This window comes from Scleropages formosus, chromosome 9 (genome assembly GCF_900964775.1).
Source record: "Scleropages formosus chromosome 9, fSclFor1.1, whole genome shotgun sequence".
Classification (NCBI taxonomy): Eukaryota; Metazoa; Chordata; class Actinopteri; order Osteoglossiformes; family Osteoglossidae; genus Scleropages; species Scleropages formosus.
In genome coordinates this window covers 27,252,259-27,272,524 of record NC_041814.1, presented here as the reverse complement: position 1 = coordinate 27,272,524, position 20,266 = coordinate 27,252,259, and the positions used below count along the sequence as shown (strand labels likewise).

Genomic DNA, 20,266 nt, shown 5'->3' with positions numbered 1-20,266 from the left:
ACGCAGACGCACACAGCATAAATAAGTCAGCACTCGGAGCCATTACTGCCGCTGGGGTTTCGCTCTAAAGCCACTTTAAATACCTTACGGCCTTAAACGTCACCCCAGCGAGTTATTACACGCGATATTTGTTGTACCGGGACAATTTCGGGTACGTTCCCAAGAGTCCGAGCGCAGGACCTCTCGCCTGGTGCTGGAACTGACCGCTCGTGTATCGCAAGTGCAGTTCCTTAACCGCTACGCCACCCGCAGGCCAGTACTTGCCCTCTAATCCTTGGACAAGATAGACAGGGATCCCCCCCACCCCCCTTTGCACCTGTGCCTTCTCACTCTCACACACTGTGCGCACACACACACACACACAAAGTGCCATAACTTTTAAGTTTCATGCAATGACTTGAATCATTTCAGGAGCACAGGACAGCAGAGACAGTGGGAGAGAGAGAGAGAGAGAGAGAGAGAGAGAGAGAGAGAGAGAGAGAGAGAGAGAGAGAGACACCTGTTCCGGGATATGCAGATGATATATCACAACACCGCGTTTTCCGTCTCGATCTGCGTCCGCGACAAAAATAACCCTTCTCCAGCAAGTCCATCGAGCAACCCGTCGTCCGTCTACCCGGATCGGCACATCGCCGCCTGCTGTACGGACCGAGCGCCGTCTCTCCTGCTTCACCTGTCCCGCACCCGGAGAGCCCGTCCTCCCGGCGCCCGCCCGCCCGCCCTCCCCACAGTCCATCCGCACCAACGGCGTGAGAACGACCGCCTTTTCACCCTCGCTCGTGGAGCGTGAACGCGAACAGGCGCTGCGCTCCCACACACGCACCACGCACACGCACGCGCCACGCAGATCCTCCGCTTACACAGATGTCCGAGCTCTTCACGCGACCCCCTTTGGCTCTTTTCAGAAGCCGTATCCAGGTGGCCTTCATGGGCCAGGCGAGCTGCTCGGGGCCCTTAGCCGCTGCTGCTAGCCGGTGCGCCGCAGACTAGCCGCCGCGCTGGTTACCGCCACCCGCCGCTGATGCCGATGCTGCCGCTGCCGCTGCTGCTGCCACGGCGACGATCCCGACATGTGCGCGTAATCTCCGGCTCCCGTCTCCGCCGCCGCCGCCGCCCCGTCTGGGCCGGCCGGCCGCTCGCCTGCTCTCTCCGCCGCTCCCTCCCTGCTCATGCCTCACTGCTGGCGGCCCGGGCGCCGCGCTGCCATGCTCTCGCCAGGTGGCGGGGGGGGTAGCGCTCCTCGATCCCCGCTGCCGATGCTGGAGCCGTTCAGGTAGCGACACCCCGCCTCCTTCTGCTCTCCCTCTCTCTCCGCCTCTCTCTCCCCCAACCCCCCTCCCGCACCACTGTTCTCCGAGCATATTTCTTCGGCTCCCACCTCCTTCCTCTATGTACTTCATCCCTTCCTTGCTCTCTTTATTTACCCCTTTAATTACTCCTTCACTCCTTAACCCTTCACATCCCGTTCCTCTCACTTCCCTCTTGTTCTGTTGTCTGTTCTTGGTTTTTTTTCTGTGTCACACCTTTCACTTCCACTTAGAGCGCCCCCCCCCCCCCCCCCCCATGCATTTTTTACCCCCTTTTTCCTCTGTCTTTCTCAGTCCTCGCAGGTTTAATAGGTGCTGTACCCAGACCTACGTGTTGTAAGATGTGGGCGGGCCCACGGAAACACACACCCACCCACTAGGGTTGCACTCTCACCCCGAGATCCTCGGCCTGTCCTACAGCGACTCGCCGGTCCAAAGTTCAGCGCTCCGCTCTCCAGGGACACGGCGATCGTGCCCACTGAATCGCAGTCTCTGTGTTCTTTTTTTTTTACACTCGCACTAACGTCACAGACTCACTAAATCTGTGTCAGACCTCCTCTCTCAAGCCACCGGGGGAAAGACGAGGGAAATGGTGGGAAGCTCAGAATAGCTCTTCTTCCTCATGCCCCGTCACGGGTCTGACTTCCCATCTTGCTCCATCTCACACACATCCACCTGTTTCTCCCATTCACACCCAAACGCAGTTTGAGAAGAAGAAGACACACACACACACCATCTGAACTGCTTGTCCCATACAGGGTCACGGGGAGCCGGAGCCCAACCCGGCAACACAGGGCGAAAGGCTGGAGGGGGAGGGGACACACCCAGGACGAGACGCCAGTCCATCGCAAGGCACCCCAAGCGGGACTCGAACCCCAGACCCACCAGAGAACAGGACCCGGTCCAACCCACTGCACCACCGCGCCCCCCTTGAGAAGAAGGATTAAGTTTAATTTAAACAAAAAGTTCTTTTGCATGCAAATGCTCAAGGTTACGCCTACATTACATCATAACGTTAAGGGGATAATACCAGTGGCTTGATATATGCAACATGTCACAACCATGATATCTTTATTATTATTATTATTATTATTATTATTATGATGTGGTAGAGGAGCATGTGACATTGCAAAGCAATGGCTCCAAACAATGCCACCTGCTCCTCTACCTTGAATGCCCAAAATGACTTAAAATACAACTTAATTAAAATATCTGGTAATATTGTGGTATCCGCAGTCCAGTGAGAAAGACGTAAGCTGTTAGGAAACCCCATGGCGATATGTCTCTTCTCATCACATCCATCCCAGAATCTATTTCTTCTCCTCCTTCCTTTCCGACTGATCAGGTGTAAAAATGGAAAGATATAAGCAAGTTCCAGCTGGGGTGTGCTGGTTGTGTGTACACACTCACTGTTCTGTCCCACCACTGATGGACTTTCCCGGGTGCACCGTGCAACCCAAAGGCACGCGGCCCGATTTGAAGGACCCGCGGTGCGGAGATGAGTCTGTTCCACTTCTTCTCCCTGGGGTGATCAATGCATACCGATTTAGCCACCGCACCGAGGACCTACTGGCTGAACATCAAACGAGGCCACTGTAATTAGTCTTGCATATTATTAGAAAATCGAAGCTACGGCTCTAGTACAGTATATGGGACCGCCCCAATTTTACAGTCTCATTTTACAGTGAGACACCCAGTCTGTGGGCACAGATTTAATTCTGCACAAAAGCCTTGGGTTCGAGTCTGTCCAACGATCTCTCTGCCACTTGCTGCTGTGGATCTTGGAGCTCAGTTAAAGTCTTCTGAACGGGGAACTGTTTGTACTTCAAATCCTTGAGTGCCGACCAGCATCGCTGACACAGACAACCAAGGTTATCCTAACACCTGTACACCTTACCTACAGTTCATCCCACATGAGATATTGCACTGTCAGATCATTCCAGATGTCTTGTTCCGCTACGGATCAAGGAGGAAAGTGCTAATTTTCTCACACAAGACTGTTGACTCACTGCTGGTGAGAAGAAGGTTCTGGCTGAGCTTCCAGCCCATGTCTCCTCTCTCCAAGTCGATTTTCACAAGGAGAGTCGCTCCACTCCAGTCAGAGAACGAAAAATTCAAAATCCATAACCGGAGCATTAAACAGAATAATTCGTTGTTAGACTAACATATCCCATCCCTTCCTGTACTTCCTACAGTACAAACATGGTGCTGAACCACAACTGTCCAGCAGCATCCTAGGGCAGCAGGTAGAGTAAAAGTTCGAGCCATTTCCTTTAAGTCATTGCACCTTTCTGTTGCACCCTCAATCAAGGCATTTACCCTGAACTGATGCAGTAAAAATTACCCAGCTCTATAAGTTGGTAAATTCAGTTCAGTTGTCAGATAAAGAAATAAATAATAATCTTGGAGCCAAATCCACACGCTTCACTAAAAACATTGATTCTATATTAAATGTTAGTGGTCCATTTACTACCCGGGAATACTATAAGTACCATGACTGAATACTTCACTTTACCTCTAACAGCATTTCCTTTCTGATTAATATTCCTTCACGTCTCATCTTTTACCTTTTTATTCGTATATTTTTTAACGGCACACTAAGGCACTGGGATAAATAAACAGCATTACTGGCTTTACAAACTGTTGAAAGACATACAAAAAAAAAAAAAAAAAAAACGCAGTTTTATTATATTTATTAGTTTTACCAACATTATAGTTACTTGTTAAACACTGGCTTACAAATTGTTACTTTCTAGAATGCCCAGGAGGGGTGGGCAACCACTGGCCCGTGGACCCCCGTTGGTTTTTTCTCCCTCAACCTTCAGTTGGGAATTTTTGTTCCTTTCCCCGGTGGCCAGTAGGTATACTTTTTTTTTTTTTTTTCAGAACCGCTTGTCCCATACGGGGTCACGGGGAACCAGAGCCTACCCGGCAACACAGGGCATAAGGCCGGAGGGGGAGGGGACACACCCAGGACGGGACGCCAGTCCGTCGCAAGGCACCCCAAGCGGGACTCGAACCCCAGACCCACCGGAGAGCAGGACCGTGGTCCAACCCACTGCGCCACCGCACCCCCTTATGTAGGTATACTTATAGCTCTATAATAAGTTCTTAATTACGGTAGCCATTAGTTGACCGTCTTCTTTGTTTGTATCAATTTTTCTTGCTGTATGCCTGTGTTAAAGCGCTTTGTGTCACTACGTGAGAAGAGCGCTCTATAAAAAATAAAATAATAATAATAATGATTATGTGTCTGATAGGATATGTACACATTGCCTTGAAAAGCAACACACGATGCCAGAAAAAGTGATGAACTATGGACACTCTGCACCAAGTGACAGTTACTGGATGCGACATAAATTTTATTCCAATTTTACTGGAAGGCAAGAATAACGGGTGACAATGGTGACTGGTACCACCCCGGGAGCGAGAGGACTCATTACAGAGCCTAAACACGCTTGTATGTAACGTACCGTAAAGTGATAACAATTAAGCTTTTGTGGTTGCCCTACTATGCTTTACTCTTTGCATGTCCACACACTGTGCTTTGACCCCGAACCCATTTCGTTGCCATGATGCCAAATAGGGTTATAAACACCTGTCTTAAAACGATCAGGTCCCTTTGAGCAAAGGGTGTATACTCTCTTCACACCTGGCCACTGTGATCCGCACCTCCTGTGGTCCTGCCTACCCCCAACCCACCTGACCCCATCCGCATCTTTATCAAATTCCATCTTATGCATCCATGGTTTAACTCTACCTTTTCGCCGTAGGGGTTTGACATCGTCACTTTGGGCATGTTTTGTACGACGGGGCCCGGAATCCCAAATCATGCAGGTCAGCTGATGGCGCTTTAGATTCCAAGATCAGATGGGATGAGGCCTGTTGTCTCATCGTCGCGGTGGTCTTATCGATTGCTTTTAGGCTCTGCTCCGGATCCCCAAACAGGCACCGGTGGAAATGATGCAGTTGTGGGACGGGTACTGTGTTTACTGTCCGCAGGTCGTTGAAATTAATTACGTCCAATGAATAGACGTGAATTCCAATGCAGCTGGAAGGACAACATCGCGAACCCTTCCTGGTGCTGGAAACTCGAGACACACCTTTACCGCTTGATTTTTGTACAGGGCTGTTTGGCCAAGTACAACTTCTATCACTTTGGTCACAGTGCATGATGAGTTTGTGCAAAGACAGTTTTCAGCTAATTTTATCCATTTTACTGTATGAGTTCCAGCGACAGAGACATAAATCATACGAGCGTCTAAATTTTAGGCAGGATAATGCTAGAAAACATTCTCAGGGAATCTTATCCACGTTCATTCAACCAGTTGTGAACTTTCTCTGAACGACCAGGGTCTGAATCCTCGTTCGAACGCGGTACCCTCGATGAGGTACTTAGCCTGAACTGATACAGTAAAAAACACCCAGCTGAATAAATGGGTAAATCACTGCGAGTAAAGGTTAGACCTAACAGAGTAAATTGGTTTGGACAAAGGCATCAGCTAAATGAACAAATAAATAAACGAATAATGACTGATGTGCCGAACGCTGGCGGCCGTCCAGGAGCAGTCGCGTCTCACAGCTATACCCTTCACCCTTTCCCTCAGCCGAACGTTGGAGCTCAGACGACCTGGAGGACATTGTGTGTCCAGTAAATTAAACACAAGGAACACTGATGCCGCACTCCTCCCGGGACGAGAGCCGATGACCTTCCGCAGAGACTCTGCATATTTGACATTTCGGTCTCCTTCCTCTCTTTCCGTCCCTGTCAACGTTAACAGTGGCACACGTTACGGGACGAAGCTGAACAAAAGCAACTGCTGCCCGAACGAAAAGCCGGTATTGAACTTCACTTAACTGGCTTTCTGTTCCCGTGGAACGCTCGATGGATGTGTTCCCATCACATCAGGGAAGGGATGCGTCACTAACGGCGGATGACAAGACTCCGCATGCCGACGTCAGCAGAAGCCACAATGCCGGGGCCTTAACGGTAATAATCCTGAGAGTGCCGATGCCTGGAGGACAATTTAGCCGACAGCCATGATCGCCCAACCTGTCCGTCGATGCCTCTGTAAATGACCCTTCGAAGGGGTGAGAGAGAGCGACTTGTGGGAGACCATCTAGGAAATTTGCGTGGCTAGCGGCGCTTCTTCGAAAACGGCCGGCTCAACGTCTGCGGGCCGCTCCGAGTTATGCCGCTCACGGCCGCGGAAGATTAAATTCAATTAACGCACCGTGGGCGCCTGTTACCGCGGTATACCGCGCCGTCCACGCATGCGGTCACCAAAGCCGGAGTGGCAAAAGACGATCAACACCGAGTAGCCGGAAGACTTTATTGGCACGGGTTACCGCCGAACGCAGAGACCAGCCAAAGTGGTCACTGCTGAGCAAGAATTACCCAGCAGCACTTGCAAAAATCCAGCTCACGGCCACAGCACTTTGGCCTTTTCAATAGCAAGGATTAAGCTAAGGTGTTATGCGGGAAACCAGGCGCCGGTGTCACTGCATCCCGCTAGCCGAGGGCAACGCTTCGCTTTGGCGAGGCACCCTCAAGGTCAAAGGTCACAAAGAGCAGATGGACGGTAAATCAGAATGTGACAAAGCAGTGCAGCTGCGAGATGTCAAGGTGACACGTCGCTACGGGAAACCACCCTCCCGGCTGTTTCCATGCCAACAGCCGTGCCCCAGCACATGACGTAAGCATGTCCCTGCAGTGGCTCTGCTGCGGCGCTGATGCCGTCAGTCCCACGATTCCTCCCCACTGCTGGAAAGAGCTCGTCATTGGGAGCCAGCTGGCAGAGACTGCACCCCGGAGGACCCGACAGTGACTCTTGAAGAAAACACTTAAAAAATACTCGCGGCAAAAGGCAACGAGGAAACAAACAGAACAAAGCAACTCCTTTTTTTTCTGAGACGGAACAAGACCCACACCCCTTCGCAAACATAAACACCCCCGCCACCCGCAAATCTCTACCATTACTTTGCTCCGATACAGCATTTATCCAAGGCGACTCGCCGTTTTACCAACTTACACAGCTGACTGGTTTGATTGGAGCAACTCTCAACGGCACATCTATTAGATTTGGTGACGCTTTTCTCCAAAGCAACTTACAATGTTGAGGTTATAATTACTTACACACTTATAAAATGAGGTGATTTCACTGGAGTTGCTTTTAGAATGGGTACCTTAGTCAAGGGTACTACAGCTGTAGATGGGATTTGAACCTACAGCCTTTGGAGCCAAAGGTTGCAGGTCACAGCAGGGCTCCCGCCTTGACGTCAAGCAGCAACCTTTGGGTTTAAACTGCGGACACACACACAGATTCCTGGAGTGCAGCGTGCCACCGTCTTTCTAAGGGGCGCGGCATTACCCACGTGGCATCAACCAGATAGATGGTAGCTGTCCGCACCCCGGGGACTCGCTGGGAAGAAATGACCGGACGCTTCCGAAATATCGCACGGCCTCAGCGTAACGTGTTGTGACACGGACAATATGCGTACAGATAAAGACCCAGATGAGGCTTCACGGTCCAGTTCCGTCCTCTGCCACGTACCCCTCAATCCGCCACCCCCGCCGACTGCTCAGCCGCGGTGGACCCTTACCGCTGGACTGAGTCCAGACCGTAGCCAGGGTTCACCCAGCGAGCGGCTGCAGATCTGTCAGACGTGACGGATGAGCGCATCGCCATCCGCGCCGCTCCTGTCGTGCAGATGAGTCACGGCACCTGCACACCTCGGCGGTACGCACGACTCCTCCGAGGCGCCGCGTTTCTGGGACAGTCGCAACGGGAGGTGCGCGTCTGCAGGAAAGCGGCACGACAGATGGCAAGGTAGCCCCCCAGTCCTTAATGAACAGGAACCCCCCCCGACACACACTTAAATTAGCAGCGGACATAAATTGACCATAATAGAGAGGCAATCAAGAAGGAAAAACAAAAACAAGCACGAGGGTGTTCCCAAAAGTCTGCAGGTGGTAGGATTTTCAACCGACCACACTTTCTGCATCCCGGACACGAAGAAGGGGTCAAATATGCTGAGCTAAAAATAATCCGATATCATTAAGCACGGAAAGCCATTTTATTTTCTTTTTTATTTTTTTGCCAACACCAAAAAAGATTGGAGGGAGAAATCAGGACGAATGTTGCAGCGCGACACCGAAAGCCGCGGCCACCATGTCTTCAGTGCTTCCCACAGGAACTTCAGGCAGGCCTGTGGAGTCGGTACATGAAACCTTCGACTCCGACTCCGAGTTTGGTAACCCAATAATTGCTTCCGATTCCGACTCCACGACTCCGACTCCACAGCGCTGCCCAAAAGTTGCACATTATTTTGGTTGTCACTTATCCGGCGAATACAGGCCAAAAACTGTATTACACCTCTAATTTTTCGGGCTTGATTTATACGCCGGCGTATGCGGTACATTTAGTCGGAGTCGGTACATTTTCACCGACTGACTCCAGTAACCCAAAAATTGCTTCCGACTCCACGACTCTACTACTCAACGACTCCATGACTCCGACTCCACAGCTTTGACTTCAGGTAGAAGCGGGCAGATGTTTGGTGACCCTCACGTTCATCATCAGACCCTTCATCGTTCACCCTTCATCGATGTGTGGACGTTCTCAACTGGCCAGATTCCCCCGGACCCTGAAACGGAGACGGTGCTCGACTCAGGGGCTACTTGCTAATTCCCACCAGTTACCTGATTTGTATAGTTCAAGAAAGCAGCAAGCCTGTCTGTAGGGGATTATATTCACACCCAGCAAGTATAGCAGCGTAATAAAGGCTGCTGGTGTGACTCCCATGAGGGCCACACTCTTCTTTTGGGCAGGATACTTATTTAATCAAAAAGACACCGTTGTTCAGGCCAGCTGACAATGTTGTGTTTTTATCCTCTCAATTGCTTATCCAATTTATACACCTGGGTTATTAAAATAAGAATAAAGAAAAGATGCACTCATCCCGATTACGGAATTAAAGAATGAGCTTAGGCGCTTGAATCCCAGCGGTACGCGGTCTGTTAGAAAAAAGGACGGGACAGCACTCCCAGACTTTGTGAACCGATAAACGATTTATCTGACGAGAAACACGGATGCGTTTAAGCGCCTTCATCACCGTGGCAGGATTTTTAATAGACCAGGTTGTATACGTCCTGTGAAGAAGCGATGAAATATGCTAAAAATCTTCCAGTATTGTCAACCGGCGAAAGCCATTGTGTTCTTACCATATTTTCAAGGTAAACGTTACTTATTCATTAGCTCAGGCTCAGAACTGCGCTCAGTGGTACTAGACCAGGGATTCAAACTCAGAGCCTTCCGATCGCGAGTTGATGGACGTGACCCTACGACGACCCTACGGCGACCCTACTTGCCACCTGTTCAACAGCACTGAAAAAATGTCCGGCTGCTTAAATAGACAAAAATCCCTGCATGTGGACAAATTTGTAAGATGATATCAAAATTTTAATAAAATTCTAATAAAATACTTCGGAGGACTTCCTCCCCATCGGTTACCGTTTAACTCTGTTCTTTGTAAAGAATGCGAGGGAAGAAGAAAGAGCTGTGATAAAGTTGAACTGAGCCCAAGGGCTCGTGCCGCAAATGAGAGAAAGTCCAGATGACCTTCTGCGGACCCACTCCATCCATCAGAAAGCGCTGGCCGTAAAAAACGGGCAGAAAGGCCTTAAAAGGACATTTGAGATGTTGCAGAATGTGGATGAAAAGAAAACGGCTCCACTTTGACAGCGCGGGGAAGGACGGCCCCGCATCTCAAATTGTCCCGTTTCCTCTCGTTCCGAACGTCTCGCGCCGCCGCTCGGCCACACGGTCGCAACAAGGCGCTTTCCCCGAAGTTAAGGACCTTTCGGAAATTTCCGGAAACTCGGCCGCCGCCTTGCGTTTCGGCGATCGGAGGAGGCGGGCCGGCGGCGCCTCCGCGGATGTCGTTTCGGATGTTTCGGGACGCGGTGCTCCCGGTCGCGCGCGCGTCAGCGTGTACGTGTGCGCGCCGTGCGACTCACCACATCCGACTCCTCGCTCCCTGAGAGGTACATGCCTGCGCGCCCGGAGGAAGCCTCCTCAGATGCCGTCGCGCATTGCCGCCGAGCCGAGCCGAGCCGAGCCGAGGAGGAAGAATGCCCCTTTTCTCGTTCTTTCCTTCTTCTCCCACTTCTCCTCCACAAGTCAAGCGAACGAGTGGGAAGCGGCGCGTCCGCCTTCTGAGGAAAGGCAGGGTTCGAGCCCCGCCACCGCCGCTCTGGGGATCACTTTCGTTCCCACGCTTCGCTTGAAAAACACTCCTTCCCGAAGTCGCCGCCACTCGCTGGTCCTAAAGTCGAGCCCCCCCACCCCGCGAACCCTCCCCCGCACACAACCAGTTAGGAAGCGCAAGTCCGGGCCATCGGGGCAGGCCGAAAATTCCAGAATGAAGCAGAAACAGCTGGGGCCATTTACTCTGCGTGTGTGTGTGTGTGTGTGTGTGTGTGTGTGTGTGTCTGGGCCTTGAAGGGGTTACCCCTTGCAAGAGCGAGGGAGGGCGAAGACCACATTTGCAGTTGTTACGGTGGTCGTACCACATGTTTCCACAGAGAGAAGTCTCTTTGGTTGCGAGGGAAAAAAAATAAATAAAAACGTAAATTACAGGAACCCGAGGGCAGAAATGAAAGGCGAGGTGCGGTCGCAGACGTACGGTCAGCTTCAGGAAGTCGGTCGCTAAAACCGCACTCAAGACACGTGCGGGGAATTGAATTTATGTATTAATATGAGGCGTTTGAATATATTTGTATTTTTTTGCACGTTAACATTTTCACTTGTCTGCACAGATATGGGCACAAAAAAATTGTGTACGATTGGGGTAATAGTCACAGATGTAAATCGTTTTTACGCGGTCTAAATACTGTGAAATAAAAGTGAGCAAAGTCAGCAGGATCTTCCGAATGACCGAGAGAGGGAGGCCTTTAGCGGACTGATTTACCGGAGCGAAGGGAAGCGCGTTCACATCTCTTTTTGTCCATTGATCGGGCGCTTCTGTCAACTAAGGATATAAAGAAAATTTTGCTGTAGACAAAGAGCTTTAGACACAGACGCATGAATGTCGAAAGAGCGTCGGTGTGTCCAACGCCACCACTTTCGCTCGCGTGCTGAACACGGGTAGCTGCATACAGAAGTGATAGAAAGTTTCTGTTTCTCTCTGGAGATCCAGACATTTTGAGACCCGTTTTGGAAGGGATTCAGCAGCTCAGAGGGACAGAGGGAGGGAACTCGTTCCACTACATGGGAACCAAAACCAAGAACGGCGGATTTAAAGAGCCTGTTTCGTCCTTAACGGAGCTGGTACTTTGAACCCTGTGAATACACACGAGCGTCAGAGGTGCACGCGCATTTACATTCATTCATTCATTCATCTGACGCTTACAATGTTAAGCTGTTTACACTGATTTACCTTTTTACACAGTTGGGCATTTTTTTTCTATCCACAACGCTGAGGAGGAATGATGGTGCAACATTATGAACCAAGAGCCCTACATACACCGCGGTAAAGATAATCCATTTTTTGACTGTCGGCCCATCGCGGTCCTGTAGTACAACATGATATTGTTCAGTCACCGTGGTAACCTCTGGGTGTTTACCTCTTTGGCAGTGACTGTGAGCTCAACTGCCGATGTTATTTCGCAATCACAGACACTGCGGCTCGACAGAGGGGGCCGACACTGTCACGGCCTGGTGCTGGGAGAGGAGGCAGGAGTTTGCTTTGAAAGGGAGCTAAATATACCCCGCTGCACGGTTTACTCAGTTCACCGCTCTAATGGACCGCAATCGGTTTGTCTTTCGGATTTTCTCACACCCCCCTTGGGCCCTGATGTGCGAATGGACACGGCGTCACACTCCGTGCACAGCGACCTGAACGGATCGCGGGGAACGCACACATTCTCAACCTGTGCTCAAGACGCTTCAGGGTTCAGATCTTAGGTCCGTGGTGTTGTGCCATTAACTGCGTCGATTATCTGGATGTGCTGAGTTGCAATGGAGAGCAGCGAAATGAAATATTATACTATAACGTAAATTATATGAAATAAAATACTGTTAGAATCAACTGCTGTAAACATATTACAGCACATGTTATGCATACTATATATATAATTCTGGTCGGTTTTGTTGTTGAGGTTTGATTTTGGCTGCAGTGGCACGAGCACCCTCTCCCCCTCAGAGCTACTGAATCCTTCCCGGCATTCAAGAAGGGTCTCAAACCCATTTCTTTCAGTGTCATTTCTGCCCTGACGGCTCCATGAATGAGTCCAACAACACCTGTTACGACCATCTATGTATTCGTTATTTGAATGTCACTTCTGCGGGTAGCTGCTCGAGGGACGTGAACCAGCAACATGGTGGTATCAGACGAACAGGCCGTTTTTCGATAATCCCGTGTCTGTGTCCAAAGCTCTTGGTCTGTCGCTGGTGCAGTTTTGTTTTCTCTGAGTTGTAAGTTACTTTGGAGAAAAGCTAAATGAATAAATGTAAATGTGAGGCATGACACAAAAAAAAAAAAAAAAGAGAAAGTACAGTTCCTGTAAAGGGAACGTTCAGACCGCCATGACCGAGGACACCTGCTATCACGCTTTAGAGATCTATCATGGTGAAGCTGGTTTGAACCTCACCCAGTGCCAAGATAGTGGACCACTGCAGGTTTGCATCCCATCAGCAAGTCAGGAGGCGGGTGGTGGGCTCTGTTTAAGCGTGGTCCCTCATACTCGAGTGGTCCTCTGCAGGCGTCCATGTGACTTGTAATCCCTTGCCATGCTAAGACACACACATATTGTGTATCCATCAGCCAGCCTCTGTGCACAGAGCAGTACTGTAATATTCTAATTCAATAAAAATAAAACTCCTGTCATAATCCCCCGTGACTGAGGTGCAGACAAGTCGAGTTTCAAATTTTTTTCTGACTTCTCACGGGCAGACCGTGAAGGAACAACATATTTTTGTGGCTTACAGGACATCAGCTTGACTGACACAGTTCATCTCCTGCCAAAAAATAGCCCGACATGGCATTTTTCATCCTGTCTCACACCGAAGCCCACGTGGCGCTCATATATTCCAGCCCGAGATACGAGAAGGACGTCAAACGACACGCGCCGGTAGAAGGTCCGACACCCCAGAGCAGCCAGAAAAAACACGACGCTGAGGGGGTGTCCTCCGCTACAACAGGTGGACTGACGGCGTTCGAACCCCGATCTGGCTTGAGGCCGAAATGCCGGCCTTTTTGCGTCACCACTGTGACGGGCCAGCAGGTGGGGTAACGGCTAACGCCATCACCCTCCACTTCAGGGGTTCGAATCCACCTGATAAAGGTACTTACACTGAATTAATACTGGAAAGAAATAAAAAGGTAAATCAACGCTAAAGTCGATCTTTTTCAAATTAAAAGTTCTTTAGAGTCTCAATAATGAGGCACAATGACGTTTAAAAATGGTTTTTAACAGCTCTGCAGACTCTCACCAGATGTCACCCATCACAGTTAGCTACCCCTGCAGGTCTCTTCACCATGTTTTTACACTCCTCCCCATTTCTTTCTTACTATATCTGCTCACACCCGTAACTCAGACCGCCCCTGGTCTCCTAAGATATAAACATGTACGATATAGTAAAGTGAAATAATAGAATACATAAATGAAGACCTTATGGTGAATATTATATGATAATATTATATAGAATAATTCAGTAGTAAAAGCAAATCATAATGGCATAAACAGTAAATAATAGTGAGGTTGCAAAAAAAAAGTAAGGACACTAACATAGCTCAATGTGCTAACCTAACATGAGAAGTTCCTTCAGAGAAGCATCATATAAATTAATAGATAATAACTGTATCTCATTTTATATTATTGCTAAACACTGACTCTGTGGGGCAGATGATAGCGCAGCTTATCTGGCAATTTATAATCAGGATTATATACTAGGCCACAAACATTTATATACGCATTCGTACACCTGTGTAATTTTTACCGTATCGGTGCAGGGTAAGTATCTTGATCAGCAGCACTACCACTGGAGCTGGGACTCAAACCCAGGACCTGCTGACTGCAAGGCAACTGCAATTGCCTCTGCTCTGTGCTCCATCGCATCTTATACTCCGGATGGGACACAAAATGAAATTTATGGCCAAAGAGCAAGAAGCTCTAGGTCTGATTCCTAGAAAGGGCCGTACCATTAAGTAAGGTACTAGACCCAGATTTTTAGGAAAAATGCCCAGCTATTTGAAACTTGAATAAATTAAAACAATTCATGATCAACAGCCAACGGTCTAACAGGGCCACGGAGGTCCAGAGTCTAACCCGGAAACATAGGGTGTGAGACAGGGTACAGAGAGAGGTGCGAGACAGTCCGCCAAAGCGCAACTTGTAGAAGATCACAGACCATCTTGAAGATGGAGACACCAACACAGGAGAGGAAAGGTGACTGTCTGTTTTACCATAGATGGGCAGCACTCTCAAGGTCGGGCTGCTTCTCCTTACAGTACGAGTGACCCCAAGACAAGGAGGACGGTTGCTGCACAGTGACAATGACGTACCCCGTCCTCGCAACCATGCGGTGACCTCGGGGGGGGGGGGTCTCGTCCGGGCCGTCTTCCGGGTTAACCCAGGGCGCGTCCGGGGGTCGACGGTTCCGCGCGATCCGACGGGGCCGATCCGAGCGCGGAGATCGATAAGGACACGCAACGCGGCGTCTACGGCAAAGAGCTAAATATAGCAGGGCCCCGGGTCAGAGCAGCGCCGTCGCTGAGCACCGTGAGTACGCGCAGTGCTCTTCAGCGTAACGCAGGGATGCTGCTAAACGCGTGTCTGCATGTCACGATCGACACGCGTTATTCCACATTTATCCATAATTTTACTGCGGGTTTCACCAACGAAAGAGTCTGCAAAACAAGTTCTTTTCTAATTTTTACATCTGATGTTATATCGCGGCCACCAAGCGACCCCGCAGCGCTTAACGAGAAACATTACGCTATTAGACTATTAGACATTAATCTATTAGAATTGCATGTGATATGTTTTTTCAACTGAACACACAAAGTACGACTAGTGAAGTGAGCGCTTACCCTTGCTGGCCAGTTTATTAGGTACACCGAGCTACTACAAGGTGAGGCCCTCATTTCCCTCTCCAGTTAATAAAAGGTTCTCAGACCGATAGAACATAATCCATTGCATGAAACCAATAAAATATGATAACACATCAATTTAGGAGACACACTTCCTAAACTAACTTCCAATGAACTCACTCACACACACACCTTATTCACCACAGTGACTTACACTGCTAGATACACTACTTAGACTGGGTCACTCATCCATACATCAGTGGAACACACACACACAGTGGGTGAACCTGAACAGCATGTCTTTGGAGTATGGGAGAAAACCCACACAGACACAGGGAGAACATGCAAACTCCACACAGAGTGAGCAGGGATCGAACCCACAACCTCTCGCCCCACCCAGGCACTGTGAAACAGCAGTGCTACTTGCTGTGCCACCCATATAGAAGCTTTTCTTGAAAGTGACTTACAGGGTTAAACTACTTACAATTCTTTACCCATTTATACAGCTGGGTAATTCTACTGGAACAATTTAGGGTAAGTACCTTCCTCAAGTGTACTACAGCTGGAGGTGGGGATTGGACCTGCAACCTTTGGGTCCAAAGGCAGCAGCTCTAACTGCTACGCTACCAGCTATTTTTTGCCATATACGTGAGTCCTTCATAAATATCCACCTGCAATGTGGAGCGTTTACATTTGAAGTTTTAATTGTCTGGTTAAACATGCCTGACGAGCGTTATTAGAATTTTCTATAAGGGAAAACAATTTGTGTGACAGGGGGGCATGGTGGCGCAGTGGGTTTGGCCTGTGTCTGTTCTCCGGTGGGCCTGGGGTTCGAGTCCTGCTTGGGATGCCTTGTGATGGACTGGCGTCCCGTCCTGGGTGTGTCCCCTCCCCCTCCAGCCTTGCACCCTGCGTTGCCGGGTTAGGCTCCGGTTTGCCGTGACCCCTCTTAGGACAAGTGGTTTCAGTCAGCGTGTGTGGGATTTGTGCGGTAAAACTGGATCGAATTTCTTTCCATATGGTTCCGGCAAGTCCCAGTTGCTGGTAAATGTGTGAGAGCACTGGGTGAAGGACACGGCAAAGGTGAGTGAGTTTCCGAAGATCCCGTTTGCGTCAGATGGGAATATAAACAGCAAATACAAGTAATGAGGGTGGTTGCCACCTGTCCCTCTGAGAAAACAAACCCTTGCCGAGGCGGTCTGCTGCCATGGATACAGGTAAACAGGATTCCGTTCATCTTAAGGCCCCCATTATGACAGTACAGGTCATGTCCCAGAAGTCTAGAATTAGAGGAAAAAGTATTTAAATCATTTTTTTTCTTATTTCTGCTGGTCCATGATGTCTCTAAGTAAGAATGAGTCCAGATAATTCTACTCATAGGAAACCGGAGTCAGAGGGAGGTCACTGTGGAATAAAAGCGTTTGTATTGCAGGCTTTTATTATTTCCCCTTTGTTTCGAGACTAATGGGTCATCCTGTCCTATCAATTTAACTGATTACTGACACACAGACACACTTAAAATTGGGAATTTGAACATTTTAGCTTACGGGTCAAACTCAGATTGCAAGCAATCACACTGTATAGTGTGAACAGGACGGCATGATGGCGCAGCGAGTACGAGAGGTTGTGGGTTCGATCCCCGCTCAGTCTGCGTGGAGTTTGCATGTTCCGTCTGTGTGGGTTTCCTCTGGGTGCTCTGGTTTCCTCCCACACTCCAAAGACATGCTGTTCAAGTTCACCCACAGTGTGTGAGTGACAGAGGGAGTGTGTCTGTTCCACTGATGTATGGACGAGTGACCCAGTGTAAGTAGTGTATCTAGCAGTGTAAGTCACCTTGGTGAATAAGGTGTGTGGGCTGATAGTAACATTACACAGAGTTCATTGGAAGTTGCTTTGAAGAAAAGTGTCTGACAAATAAAAACATGTAAATGTATAATCAAGTTCTAACAATCCACGTGTTTATGCGCGCGTGTGTGTGTGTGAAGAAGTCCACGTCTGAACAGTCACCCTCCTTTTCTCATGCATGCCACTGACAGATGTTTGCGCTTTACACTTTTTTCGCGGTCTCTGACACCCATTAGTTTGCTCTGATCAATTTGGCTTTCTAGGAACGGGACGGGGCTCAGCTCTCTCCTTTTGTTCTGGAGGAGGGATCTGTTACGCAAGCCCTCACTAGGACACCCATCCCTTCCGAAACAATGCGTACTCAGATTGCAGGAAATCCCTAATCAGGCCGAACCCCCGTCTGCATCCAATCCTGCCTGTTCCTTCCTCACGCCTGGAATCCAATTACCGCAGTACGATAACGCCTGGCACAACGATGCTTACGCTGCTGTCGCAGAGAGACAAAGCGCGCTGCTTCCGCATCATCCATTCGGCCTGTTTCCATCCATCTGGAGCAAAGATCTCGTCCAGTCCTGCCGCAAACTGCGCAGCGAAAAAGCGCCTTTCACGCTGAACTGCTAACGCAAGAGCACAGCACCTACAAGCAAGTGCCCATTCGTTCATTCTTCCCTCCATATACAGGTGGTGCTCAACTCAGAACAAGCACATTTAAATCAGTCATCTTAACAATTTTAAATGTATTTATTTATTTAGCAGATGCTTTTCTCCAAAGCAACTTCCAATGAACTCTATGTAGTGTTACCAGCCCACACACCTTATTCACCATGGTGACTTACACTGCTAGATACACTAATTACACTGGGTCACTCATCCGTACATCAGTGGAACACACTCTCTCTGTCACTCACACACTACAGGTGAACCTGAACAGCATGTCTTTGGACTGTGGGAGGAAACCAGAGCACCCCAAAGAAACCCACACAGACACAGGGAGAACATGCAAACTCCACATAGACTGAGCAGGGGATTGAACCCCTGTCCTCACAGCAGTGCTACTCACTGTGTTACCAGTGAATAACTTTATTATTTCTTATTCTTATTTATTATGTCTTTGATTCCTGAGGTTTATCCGTAATGTACGAACATAATGCGCCCGCATCTCTTTTTGACTCAGTCAGTGTGTCTGTCAGCGACTGCTTCTTATTTGCAAAAAAATGTTTTGTTCACAGAGTGTATTTTTTCGCAATTCTGTTCAAGTAGCTTTTTTTTTACAATGGCTAGTAAAGTGAAAGCATGAATACTCTGGTGGTGCAGAAAGGAAAACACAAAAGAAAGACTTAGAAACAAGAAATAATAGTGCAGCATGAAAATATAACTACACAATAATAATAATAATAATAATAATAATAATAATAATAATAAATCTGTATTATTTTAACATGAAGGACATGTGACACGTGCAAAAAATATAACAAAGCCCTATTCAAAGCAGCATTCATGCATTTTGATTGTTTATGTATCATGATGGTTCATTCAATACAGTACAAGGGGGTTTTCGACTCACGACGAAGTCAACTGATGATAGTCGTTGGAACAGAACTCCGTTGTAAGTCGAGAACCCCCTAGCCGTAGCTATTTATTTATCCTTTCATACAACTGGGCAGATTTTACATTAATTCATCTCTCTGCAAAATGTGGATGACAGACAAAGCTTTTTTTCAGAGAGACAGGTGATAAAACAGTGGAATGGAGGCATAAAATCGCTAGAGCGTCTGCCCCTCGGTCGCGGTCAAAGTGATGCATCGCAGCTCCCGTGACGCCCCATCCTCCCTGGAAACCTTCTTACCTCTTTTGCTGACGAAGCTCAAATCTTTTTTACTTTCTTCACGAAGCCCTGATTATACTCTTCATGGGGCACGCACATAATCACAACCCCCCCATCCCCCACTGTGATGAGGCTTCCTACAACAAAACTCTAACAGCCAATAGCAGAGTGGTTAGTGTCACTTCCTTTAGATCCAAAGGTTGTGGGTTTGATCCCCACCTCTAGGTACAGTACCCTTGACCAAGGTGCTTATCCTCAATTACTCCAGTAAAATTACCCCGCTGTATAAATGGCTAAATAATTGTAACCTTAATACTGTAAGTTGCTTTGGAGAGGAGTGTCAGCTAAATGAATAAATGTAACTGGAAAAGCCATTTGATTTAATTCAAACTAAGTTTTTTGTGATAAATGTTCTAATTATTTTTATTGGTATTATTTTTAATATTTTCCATTGTAACGCCACTAGTAAATAACGCATTTGGGAGAGCAGAAATGTACTGGTTACAGCACCTGCCGTTGACCTTGGAGGTCGCCGGTTCGAATTCCACCTCCTGTTGCGGTAGCACCGAGCAAGGTACACACCATGAAAATTACCTAGGTGTAAAAATGGGTAAATCACTGTAAGTAGCCGAATATTGTCAGTCACTTTGGAGGAAACCATCGAATAAATGAGTAAATGTAACTGCAGTTTACACCGTTTGCCCCTGTTCTGCACAGCACCCTAGTAAAAACAAGGTCCATTCACTGCAGTCGATCTCTTTTGTGCGAACGGCGAATCGCGCACTTTCCTGCAGAGAGAAGGGATCCGCGGTCAAGTCCGGTTTGTGACCACTCATGCCAAACCCCTCCCATCCACGCACATCCAAGAAGTGCTACAAACCGTAGAAACGTTCACGAAACGAAAACGCGCACCACGACCGCTCACGTTCAGTCAGTCCGTCCTCTCCTGGTTAAACTGAAGCACTTCCCTGTTTCGACCTCTTTGGCCCGACCCGAAACTCGTGGACCGGGAGAACGGTCCTCAAAGCCCAGCGATGTCCTGCGATTTCATGACTGTCCCCATGGGGCTCCAAAGGGAACCCTACACGGAATCACCTGAGCAACCTGCAAACGGTCTAGAACTTTCCGTTGGCACGTTCGCGCACGACCCACGCCGCAGTGAGCGGGATCAGCAGGAGAGGAGAACTTCACACGT

At 48.7% G+C, this 20,266-nt stretch overlaps 1 protein-coding gene across 9 annotated transcripts in view; it reads right to left on the bottom strand.

Moving 5' to 3' along the window:
- The window catches only part of cacnb2a (calcium channel, voltage-dependent, beta 2a), a 78,766-nt gene that overhangs the window by 25,691 nt on the left and 32,809 nt on the right, over positions 1-20,266 (bottom strand). For 2 of the 9 annotated variants that reach the window (XM_029254794.1, XM_029254797.1), the window contains exon 1: positions 861-1,547. The exons of 4 other annotated variants lie outside the window; for them this stretch is intronic. In XM_029254794.1, the coding sequence (XP_029110627.1) occupies positions 861-929 (69 nt within the window). In that variant the 5' untranslated portion in view covers positions 930-1,547. Of the gene's footprint in view, positions 1-499; positions 812-860; positions 1,548-10,326; positions 11,703-20,266 lie in introns of those variants that run through there. 3 more of the 9 variants (XM_029254796.1, XM_029254792.1, XM_029254793.1) reach the window with 3 other exon arrangements.